The following is a 12,087-nucleotide window of genomic DNA, read 5'->3' on the forward strand; positions in this document are numbered from 1 at the left end:
GTGTTCTTCTACGATAAGCAATATTCACTGGAGAAAGCATCTGCTGGAAAATTATAAAATTAAATTATCACCGGATTCCTCCTCCACCCACAAATGTTACAGGATATAGCTAGTCATTTTCATGTCAACTAATCATCTCTGGGTAATTTCTTCTAAATTTGAATTAGAAGCAACAGACAGAAATACATTTCGTCCTCTGAGATAATGTGATGTGTGTAAGGGACATGGTTGTTAGTCACGCTAGAAGGGTCAGATCGAGATTCTATCTTCTCTAAAAATCGCCAACAGAGGAACCTTGAATTGGTTCAAAATAAAATGCCAAGTAAAGGTATAGAGGGTACGCGCATTTCACGCCGTTAGACAAATAAATACAATCGTCGTCAGGATTAATGGCAAAACGATGATATTGTTACACTGCTGGTTCTGGGATTCAAACCTAAGACTGTCCGGACAAAAAAAGGTAGTCCAAACCCACGCGCTACTCAAAACGTTCTAAAAAAAGGCTCATTATTTGATCCATTTCGCTAAATAAATCATATTATATAATTCAAAATATAGTTACATTATATCTATATTGTTTATTTCCCTTATCGTCAAGGTTGCTTTTAATGTGTAGTCTGAGTGTCACGAATTCGATGACGTCGCTATAAAATACATTTCCCATACACCAAACACTTTTTCAAACTAGAAATCGTCAAAAGTGAAGTTGTTCGGGAATTGTAGGGGTTTTTAAAAATACCTGCTTGGCAGTAAGACGTTCGTCGCACTTCAGTACCCATAATTCAGTGCGCTTATCGATTTGATGCCGCCATGTTGTAGGAAATCCGCTTGCGGTGGATTACAGTTTAATCCGAAAGAAGACGAAGAGGGACTGGGAGGCAGATCGGGTCAGTACCGTACCAAAGCCAACAGGCAGAGAAGCAGCTGAACGAATCAAATGGACATTTCGTGTTTTATTTTGTATTGTTAGAGTAGTAGGTTTTTCCTCAATGAGGAAGCAGCTAAATTAGCTAGATCTTCACAGTTTTTCCCCTCTTGTACCTCCGCTGGCTTCGTCGATTCTGATAGAAATTGACAGCAGCTGGATAGCTACTAAAGGACACCGAATGCAAAATAATAAAAATAAAATTAGTCACAATTTCGTTGACAGAAGCTGAGTTTCCCCCTTTCCCCTTTCCCTCAATAGTTTTTTTCATCTTGAAACCAGCCTAGACGAGGAGTCTCATTTCGGGGAGGGGGGGTTGGTGTCCTGGGTCTACTATTCGGGACCAAAACGGAAAAGATCACCGCTAGCTAGCATAGTCGGCTGGCAAATTCACATCGCCGGTTACGCCGAGGGACGGTCTCAGCTCGTTAGCTGCCGGACGAAGTCCGGAGATGTCAGGAAAGGAGATGAACAAGCAGTCTACCACCGATCGGCCGATTAAAGGTAAGATGCCGCTTCTCAGCAGCCGGGTCTCTTTCTTCCTCGGGGGTTAGCGGAGGTTTCTGGGCTATAATACTTTGACATTCACCGGTCTGCCTTCAGTTCGGGGCGTTGAGGGGTGGACCTAAACCTGGGTGATACGACCCTTCGGCGTCGTCGGCCAGCTGGACGCAATTGACGGGGTTTAAGCCCTGTTATTCGATGATTATCTCCACATTTGTCCTTTACACACCCCTCTGCACACACACGACTGAATTTCTTTGACAGGGCGTTATCCAGGCACATAGGCACTCTACACCTCCGACCACGTTTCCCTACACTTTAAATTGCCGTCCAGCTGCTGCCTCTGGTTTCCGGTTCATTTTCAATTTTTATTTTACTATTTTGTTTGATTTTTTTTTCGGGAGAGGGTCGGTATGATTTAACGCATTTTTGTAGCTATCCGAATGATTGATAAGGTCCTGCTGTAGCCGCTGTAAGTTTTGTTCAGCAGCTGTCAAAGAAGTAATCGACACGCGAAATGCAACAGTAACACGGAAGGGCTGTAAAAAAAAAAGCGCCTTTGCGGTTCTCGGGTTTTTTCTCGGGTTTATTGGCGGGTTTATTCTTCTCTAAGAGACAGGAAACCTGCAGTCTCCGGGGCTGCGATGCGCACTGAAACGCGACTTGAATTTGCGGCATATCTACGTCGGGAGACCCCAGTATATAGGCGCACATGTTATGTATGTCCATACCCGGAACTCCGCATGGCCGTGCATATAATATGTTTGTTTGTCTTTCAAATATGTCGTTTGCTGTCTTTGGTGCTATTTGTCGACTAATTTTATATGTATGACATGTTAACTGATTATGAAGCAACGGGTTTTTTTAATATATATTTTATTATTATTTTTTGCAAATTATGTCGGCCCTTTAAGGAGCCATGTATTTGGTTTCAACTAAAGTTGGAAGGGGCACAAGGGGGGCATTTTCAAGGATCAAGGGAGAGAAACGGTGATTAATGCGTTTCACACGCAAGCTGGCGGGAGTCGTGACTACCAGCACCTGACGGGTTTAAATGCTGCAGTCCTGGGAGGGGATCTGAAGAATTAATTAAGCCCACCCCACCCCCCTGGTGAATGTCACAGGTGAATTTTGTGCTGTCACCACTCCGGCTTGTGTAACTAAATGTCCCCGTAGGAGGAATTTAAACATGTCTCAGTTATATTTAAGTCGTTTTGCTCTTCTGTGCAGTGGACTGCATGCACCAAAAAAAATCACCCTCCCCATGGTGTCTGACCTCCGGTAAAACTGGTATTAATAAATGACACAAATTTGTAAATGAATATGGAGGCAAATATGTGAAGTGTCGGGCTTTTACACCTTATCACTCTATCTTGCTTTAATTTGTTACCTTTTGCTTTAAGTTGTTCAGTACAAAAATTCTTTAGTGAAATCCAATTTTTGTTTTCGGCTATCTTGAAATATACTTTAGACTTTTTTTTTTTTTAAATAACGAATGAGTTCATTAAGAATCAGACTGGATGATACCATAACAAGACTCTCGCATGTTCCTCCAGTTGGGCAAATGCCCGCTTCTTGTTTATCATTATATTCAGGCTCTGAATGTTTTTATGTTGCCATTTATGAGACATTTTTGTGGCATCTAGCGTGCCGCATACGCATACACCATTGCTCCCAAATGCGGGGGCCTGCACGCCTTGAAAGTGCACTTTCTTATATACTAAACCTGTGAAGGCCGCGTAATGAGACCTCCGGCATCAAGGAGGGAAAGAAAAAATAACAAGATGGTTTGATTTTGATTTTGTTATCTCCAAGGGCTTTGAGTGCTCCTGGAGAGTGCTGGGGCACCGTGTTTGATCTGAGCATGTGGATTAGTTTGATGCTGATTTAATCGCATGGGTCGCTGCTGACATGAGCAGCTCATGGTGTTCCCATGAACCTGCCCGGGTATGAGTCCAACTGCCCAGTCATGTAGAAGCATGTCGCCATTCAGGGAGGCATCTGATTAAGCCTTGGGCTGAAAAGACTTGAGCAACTTCACCAGTTCATTTTGGATCATGCCTAACTTGTGTGTACATATTATGTAATACCACATAAGATGGTGACCTGGAATAAAACGCATATTTTAAAGCATGGATCCAATCAAGTGAATATAAAAATTTGTCAAAATAAGGTGATCCTGTTTTCTTTGAATGTGCGTGAAAGGCACTCTCTTCTGTCAGTGCTTCCCTGTTGGAAGCGGGCTAATCTTAGCATGTCATGGCCTCACCCCACGCCGGGCCCTGGGCCCCCACCCTGTGTCATCGCTGTCCCAGGCTTGGCAGCACGGGGGGGGGGGGGAAATCCACATAGAGCTCATTGAAATGTGGAGGTACATGTAAGGGCAAGTCTTACTCCTAGGTCAGGATGTCCGTTTGGGGGGGGGGGGGGGGGTCCTGGAGTTGCTGCTTTTGATTCAGTTTTAAGGCGAATCCCAATCAGTGTGTCATCTTTGTCCCGAAGGGAGGCTTGCTAGTCTGGATTACCTACTCTAATGTTCACATTGGTAACCACAGTACACACCCAATCCCTCTTAGTTATTATTGGTTATATGGAGGACAGCAGCCCTACTGGTGTCATTTTACTGACACCCTGACAGACTTGGAACATCTTAAGAATGCCTTGGAGTAGAGGAGCGGCTGAGGTTGAATGTAAGATGGTAACACCCCTGCCCCCCACCCATGTGCTCTGAGGTCCCGAGGTCAGTGCGGTACTGCATACTCTATCCTGCAGTGGAATTTGGGGAAGCCCTGCTGCTGGGAGATTGCCAGGAAGGGACTGGAAGGGGCAGCTCATCAAGTGAGGCATGGAGGATAGCTCTATTTTGGAGTGACTGCCCTGGATGGGGAGCCGTGGAAGGTGGGGGGCAGCATTGGGTCGCTTTTATTGAAACCGGCCCGTGCATACACACACACACACACACACAATCCCTCCTGTTTGTTCTCCGTCTCTAGTCACGAATGGCTTCCAGAGGCATGTCGTCCTACGTAAAACTCCTGACTGAGCCTCCTTTTCCCTGGTGGCTGTGTCTGTCAGCAATCTTCACTGCCTAAACTGCTGGCTGCCGCCTGAAAAGAGCGCAGGATTACATCAAGACCTGCGCTAAAAAGGAAGGAACCAATGAATGATGAAATGAATCAGCGTTGCGATTAAAAGAGACGAGGCGACGAGAGAGCACCAGGAGTCTTATTCTCCTAACTCTGCTTGTAATGCTGCTATTTTTAAGGGCTCTGAGGCTGCGTTGTTGTCAAGGATGTTATATAAAAATAAACCGGACCGAGTTCTGGCTATTTTAGCTACAGCTAGCCTTGACATCACAGTGCATTGGGACATCAGACAGGCGGACGGCCCCCAGCAAGCATGACTGTGCTGACACTAGTCTGCTGCCACCCGAGTGAAACCTCATAAGGGTGCATTCAGAGAGAACTTGTTCAAGTCAGATGTTCAGGAAGCACATCTGATGTAGCCAGCGATATGCTAAGTGACTGCAGGGTTAAAATTGATAAAATACACTTAAGAAGCATATATGTGAAAGCATGCTTATATACACATGGTTGCCCGAAGGCTTCTATGGTATCCTGTCTGGTATCTGAGGTATTAAAAATATGACTGTTTTTGAACCGCAGTGCGAGACACCTGACTAAGCAGGGTCATCTCATCTGTCGCCTGGTTGCAGTGGTTAGGTTTGGGAGACTTTATTTTTGGTGTCCACCTGCATGGACCTGAGGGTGTCTTGTAAGTGATTCTCTTTTGTTTGATGCCCCTTGTTTCCTTTACAGTCAAAATCTTCTTTTTCAATCTGCAACTTCCTGCAAGGCAAAATCAATTCCTTTCTCTCCAAGCCCGCCTCTGAATTCCTCCTCCATACCTTCATCTCGGTCATCCCTGCTCATGGGGAATGCCTCCAGGGTCACAAGATTCAGCTGGTCCAGAATTCTGCAGCCCACCTTCACACCCGTGTTCAGACCCCTTCTCATATTTCTCCTGCACTCTGTGACTTTCAAGATCATTCTCCTCTCTTATGAGGTTCTCAGCAATCTTTCTCTTTCACAGCAGGCACCTTAGTTGAGTAAAACTCTGGAGTGCAAGTGAATTGTGTTTTTTTTTCTCCTCCATTTGTTTACATGTACGACTGTCACACCTGCTTATTCTTAATTGGCTTTAATGTTTTTCAGCACGAAGGTTACAAGGTTGTGCAAGGGAGGGTCCTTCAATGTTGTCAGTAGATACCATTATTATTGTTTTATGGTCATTTATTTGCCAAAAAAGTGCCGGGTTGGTAGCGACCCAAACGTGGCAAAGTGTCTGTATTTTTACGTGCAGTTTTTAAGTGCCGAGTTTGTAAATGGCACTCGTAAAAAAACAGTGCTTTTTTCCCCCTTTACTTCATCTCCCTCAGTCACAATCAGTTACATAGACTATCACCAAAGCCAATTAAAAACATTAGAAGTTTGCTCATATTTTAACCCTTATTGCTACCACTTCCCTAGCTGCAAGGTGTAAGCACTTAGTATTTTGTATACTCCAAAGTATTTTCTGTTGGTAGGGCCCCAGAATGTCACAAGCCGAAGAGCCCCCATCCTCATTAATTCGGCCCCCCTCTTACGCCCTTGGCCTCCCTCTGATCATCCTCCTGGCCTTCTCAGTCTTCTTCCATCTGAACCACGTAACTTTGTGGACTGAGCCTTCTCCAGGGTGGTACCCTGCCTGTGAAATTCCCTTCCCCCAGGTTTCCTAAATTCCTCCCCACTCCCCACTTGCAAGCCCTGTTGTCCTGCAGGGCTTTCCAGTTCCCTTTATTCAGCCTGCCTCCTCCCTGCTCTACCTACCGGTGCCCTGTATGCTCAATTAGCATTGTCTCCTTTGTTTATCTTTTCTCATCTTCCTTGTTCCTGCTCCATTGTTTCATCTACAATATTTGTTTCTGCTGTATAACATGGTGTATACTACAGTAATATTATGGTATACTCTAATTATTTCATTACTATATGTCATATATACATAATGAATGCATTGCATTACTGTACTGTAGTGCATTTTGTAATTATTTTTATGCAGTAGTTTCATACATACAGTACAGTGTAAAAGTCTTTTTTAAATGTTTAAAGCTATTTATCTGGGTTGTACGTGTATATTTTCTCAGAACAAAAACATTATTTAACTTTAGAGCATATTCAAATTAAGAGTAACACAATAAAAAAACTAATAAGTATTCCTTCTTTTCTCCCAAAGCTATTGATAGCTAGTTGGATGGCTAGATGAACACAGCTTCAGTTCCCAAACCTCTCCTCAGGGGCACCCCAGCCATTCCATGTATTTGTTATATTTCACAACCACCTCACATAGATAATTAATAAGTTAAAAATAACTATGTGAGGTACTGAATAGCCATAAGAGGCAGTGTAGTGGTTGAGTCAAAAAATATATGGGTGTATTAGATGTTTGCTGCAAATACTAGGGTGATTTTAGGAGAGATTTTGAAGTGCTTAAGCTGGCACACTTTGACAGGCATAAAAATCATAGTTTCAGACCAACATGAAGATAATTTAAACATTTTCTTTGACTGCCTAAGACGGACGTTTTCAACCTTTTTAAAGCAAAGAGCCATTTTATCCTAAATGTCTGACTCGAGATTTTGAAAGAGCTGCAATGGATAGAGAAGAGGGTTTGAGATACGATTTTTTAAATGTGATATTGGTATATATGCATTTAACACAAAAATAAAACTTTAAGTAAAATAAATAAAGAAAAACAATTTTGGGGCAAGGAGGGGGACTGTCAGTTTTAAATCACTTGGACGCGTAACAGTGTAAAGGTGACCAATATCACGATATTGTTCAGTTCTGTAGCGATAGTCTTCACCCTCACCCACCTTTGGCTCTGCAGTCGTTTGGCTTTCACTCTCCACTTCACTACTTGTAACTGTGCTGACCAAGCAGTACAAAATGTACTCACCTCTCCTGACTCAGCTGGCTATAATTTGTAGATCAGAGAAAATATAATAATTTTACGGAGACCTGGAAAGGCGCTGTGACGATTTACTACAAAAAGTATATGAAAGAATTAGGGATGCCAATAAACTTTGAAGCCTACATCGAATCTCAGACACTGAAGAAAACTCCGGAAAGCATACCATTTCACCAGAGACGTAATCTCGTCGAAGAGAATGACTTTGAGGAAGATGTAAATTATGCAGCTAAGACATCATAGAAGCACGCGACGGACTGCCTCATTCACATATAGCTAAAGAAATATCTAAATGAAAAATAATAATATTAACGTAGTGCTGGGTGGTATACCGGTTCATACCGAAAACAATTTTTATTATTGTTATGTTTTTTTTTTTCTTTCTTATACTGCAACACCAGTTTAAATAGCCTACACAACGTTCGGAAAGTGGCGCAGCTGGAAACTTTAAGGGGTGACCTTTTTCACTGCTGCACCGCTAAAAATGTACCGCGAAAGATCAGAAACGGAAGATATAGCTGACGTTGGAGTTGAAAATAATGAGACAATTGGGTTGTCAAAAATCGATTCTCAGATACTAATTAATATTACTAGTACTACAGCGCAGGCGCGCGTTGATGCGCACACAGACGCAGCCCCTCCCCTCCTCTCAACAGCCGCTGAACACATCCGCGCTGGTTAACACACACATACCAAGTTGGCCGAACATGGCATATGCTGCAGTTGAAGGCACTTCGCAAGCTGCTTTAGAGAAAATTTAAAAAAAATGCAAAAGTGCCATTTGGAAGTAATTTGCAGACGAGCATGGAAAGGCTAAGGATGTCGATAAGCCTCTATGCAAACGGTGCTACAAAGTTGTGGTGACAAAGTCAAGTAGCACGTCAAACCTGGAGGAGCATCTTAAAGACCGACATCCAGGTCTTTGAGAAATGTTCTTAAATTTCGCAAGGTCAGTAAAGTTCGCGTTCCAGCAGCACTGAACTATTAAACACTTATCAAAAATGTTAACGTGGCCGGCGCACACCTTAATATTAGCCATTTATCTATAAGCAGTTAGCCGACAGACGCGTTAGCCGTATGTTATCATTAAAGTAGGCGCAATGGCTAATAATAAAATAATATACTAAATGTGGGAACAATGAAAAAACGTAAAACAAAAATGTCATGTAAAATGTGGTAAACGGCCAGTCATATTTTTTTTAAAAATACCGTTGCATACTGTGAAACCGATATAACTTTGAAAAATACCGTGATAAAAATTTTTGGTCATACCACCCAGCTCTATATTAACCCATAAATAAATGATTTATATTTATGAAAGTATTACCATATATTAGTCTCATTCACATTTTCATGTGTTATTCTGAGAAGAGCCGCAGCCTCGTGCTCAAAGAGCCGCAGCCTCGTGCTCAAAGAGCCGCCCGTGGCTCGTGAGCCACAGGTTTCCGACCCCTGGCCTAAGACATTTGCATAGTACTGTGTTTTCCTTTTGTTCTATGTAAATAAGCAACTATGCTAAGTAAGTAAGCAAGCATCTTTGGCTCCTACAAAAGTGTGAAAGTGAAGAATAAAATGTAGAGTAATAATATTCTCTGGCATTGTTTTACACTAGTGTATGGGTTGCCATGTCTGTGCTGTCCCCCCTTCCCTGTCTGTTAGGTGTCAGGTTGCCATATCCACACGAATCATGTAACTGGAGTTCCTGTGCTTTCTGCAAGCATTGCTATGCCCCTTAGGCTCACAGGTGTATCTAGAATCAGTTTGCTATGGAAAGTGGAAGCGTGTGGATATGGCCTGGCTGAAAAGTAGTCATTTTCAAAGGAGCAAAACAATAGAACAATAGCATGGACTTGCCACAAGTTTAATGGACTTGTGTGCTCCACTTTTGATTGCAATGAAACTCATGCCAAAATGCCAAATTTGGATTTTGGGTCAAAAGGAAAATTTTGTGTGTGTGTGTGTATGTATGTATGTATGTGTGTGTGTGTGTGTGTGTGTGTGTGTGTGTGTGTATATATATATATAACATACGAGATTTATTAGATTTTTTTAAAATAACTTTCTGTTAAATCTACCAATCTACCACTCAGACAGATCTCTGGGGAGTGTCTGCTTGCTTTTCAATATCTGACATCCTCAGATCTAGCAGTAATTTTGGTTTTGAGTGGCAGTTCTACCTCTTGCTAGCCTTAAATCAAACCATCAAAGGAAGTTGAATAATTTAAAGCACAGCTGAATGAGTATATGGGCTGTGTGGTTCTAAATGCCGTTAGGGGGTATGTTGTCTCATTTATACTCCAGTCTTCAGAAGAATTAGCATTATTAGTATTATGCCTCCATGGATTAAGCTATAAAGGGCTCAGAATTGTATTGTAATATTATTTGTTTTCAATCAAGGTTGTCTTGAGATCAGTGGATTTACCAAATGAGCACATATTCCGCCAGTTCCTTGTCTTGTCCCCTGCAGGCATGAATAAACTCAATATTATCAACCGGAATGAAGGGTAAAATTAAGTTACGGGTAAAAGTTAAGGGTAAAATTGTATGTTACGTCAAATGAACATCAACTAAACGCTTAAATGTCAGCATAAACTGTTGGCCAAAAGCTCCCACTGCCAGCCACGAAGGCTTGGCTTTTACAAAGGGTACAACGGTTAAGTTAAATCTGCTTCAATAAGCAGCCTTTTCAGCAGCCACATCACATCAAGATCAATGCTCGCTGTGGAAGAGTGATAGAAAATCTGTCTCGCATGTCTCTGAGGTAGATGCCGTCTAGAAGAAAAGTCATTAAGTTCTGTCTAGATGGGACTGCCTTGTTTGAGCAGACGGCTGATGGTATTGCTGAGAAGCAGTTACCATGGCAAGGAGTGTCCACCCCTCCTCCTGCCCACTTTTCTTCCGCTCCCTGCGACCTGAAACATTGTTTAGCTGCAGTGCCGCAAAATTTAAACCAAAAGAGAAGTGGCTGAAAAATTAGTGAAGTGAAAGATGGTGTCCAGGTTTAATCGCGGATCCTCTTGCTAAGGAGTGCTGCTTGGGTGCAGCTGCTGATGACCGAGTGACGGTGGCTCCCCTCTCCCCAGGTGGCCTTACCCTCGCGGGCCTCTGTGTGTCTCATGGTGGCCGTTTCCCAACAGGACGTTCACCCTTGTGCACTTCAAGATTGTAACGCAACCTCCTGGGCTGCTTCCCTGCCCATGTCATTACTCAGCCATTAATCATGCATGAGCCCAGTGTTTCACCGCCAGAGTCATGTGACTCCTTTGCCTCACCTATCCCTCTCTCTTTCTCATTTTCCCTCTTCGCCTTTGAATATCTGTACCCTGTCATTGGTAGTGGAGCAATTTTATTTCCTCTTGCGAGAATCTAAAGTGAAATAGATTTGGCCTGTAATTTTTCTTTGGTGTTCTTCGGTAGCCTTTGCTTGTTGTGCAGGTCTCCTGAACCTTTGGGACCATAAAGTTGTTGGCAGGCGACCAGGTGACTAATGCTGAGCAGTTCAGCAAATTTCCAGTTTCTCTTCACTGATGCAAGACCTTTTGGGAGGGTTCTTTGGCCAGGAGTCAGGGAGTCGTCTCTGGGTTAACCAGGAATTTTCCCGAGATGGGAGCTCCCAGCTTCAATATCTCAGACCTTTGCATGTTTTAACAACAAGCTGCAACAAGTTCGGTTGCCTTAAAGCAGGGGTCTCCAACTCCGGTCCTGGAGAGCTACTATCCAGTAGGTTTTCTGTCCCACTTGGCTTCTGATGAGCCACACCTGTTCCTGGGTAGGGATGGGGCCGATCCGATCCAGTATCGGTATCGGGTTCCGATACCAGCTTAATTAACGGATCGGAAATTTCCGATCCAACCTGGAGAAATTTCCGATCCAGAGTTATGTCTACAATGCTGTCTGCTGAAATGACTTCACAAGTGATCCCGGGCTAGGTGACGTGTCCGTGCTCCAATGAGACACTGAGAGAGATGACACGCCTCCTTTCAGGAAATCCTCTGCAGTTTGCAGGTAGCAGTTTAGCATTGAGCGCCATACAACATGTCCGCTGTGTGGAAACATTTTACGGTCGAAACGCCGCAAAGTAAGACAGCAACGTGCAATGTTTGCAAAGCCGTTGCTCCGAGAGGTGGAACCTCCGTCGCGACGTTCAACACTACAGATATAATTAATAATTGCACTAGTATCTAGTAATCCTGTCTTGAAATTTAAATAAATATCCATTTAAACCCTTAAAGTTGCATATTTGTTTTCAGGATGGGATTTCTGCCGTTTTCTGACCTCATACATAGACTTGCTTGTAGAGAAGTTTATTACAGCCTCATAAAATCAACAATAATGATAATAATCATAGAGATATTAAAGCAAATAGAGCTCTGGTATCGGAATAGTATCGGCAGATATCCAAATTCAGGTATCGGAATCGGATCGGAAGTGAAAAAATGTGGATCGGTGCATCCCTATTCCTGGTATTTACCTGAGAACAGGTGTGGATCATCAGAAGCCGGGTATGATAGAAAACCTACTGGACAGTAGCTCTCCAGGACCGGAGTTGGAGACCCCTGCTTTAAGGCAACCGAACTTGTTGCATTTCCTGCTCACCTTATGTTTGAGCATTTTGGACTTACCTCAAAGGAAGGTTCTGCTTTTCTTCCATG

At 43.1% G+C, this 12,087-nt stretch overlaps 1 protein-coding gene across 5 annotated transcripts in view; it reads left to right on the top strand.

The window, feature by feature from the left end:
• The first annotated feature begins 808 nt into the window (after positions 1 to 808).
• The window catches only part of LOC111849849 (serine/threonine-protein phosphatase 2B catalytic subunit gamma isoform-like), a 29,379-nt gene continuing 18,100 nt past the window's right edge, over positions 809 to 12,087 (top strand). For 3 of the 5 annotated variants that reach the window (XM_023823105.2, XM_023823106.2, XM_023823107.2), the window contains exon 1: positions 826 to 1,429. In XM_023823105.2, the coding sequence (XP_023678873.2) occupies positions 1,378 to 1,429 (52 nt within the window). In that variant the 5' untranslated portion in view covers positions 826 to 1,377. Of the gene's footprint in view, positions 1,430 to 12,087 lie in introns of all 5 variants that reach the window. The other 2 variants (XM_023823104.2, XM_072714392.1) reach the window with 2 other exon arrangements.

Source organism: Paramormyrops kingsleyae, chromosome 7 (genome assembly GCF_048594095.1).
Source record: "Paramormyrops kingsleyae isolate MSU_618 chromosome 7, PKINGS_0.4, whole genome shotgun sequence".
Lineage (NCBI taxonomy): Eukaryota > Metazoa > Chordata > Actinopteri > Osteoglossiformes > Mormyridae > Paramormyrops > Paramormyrops kingsleyae.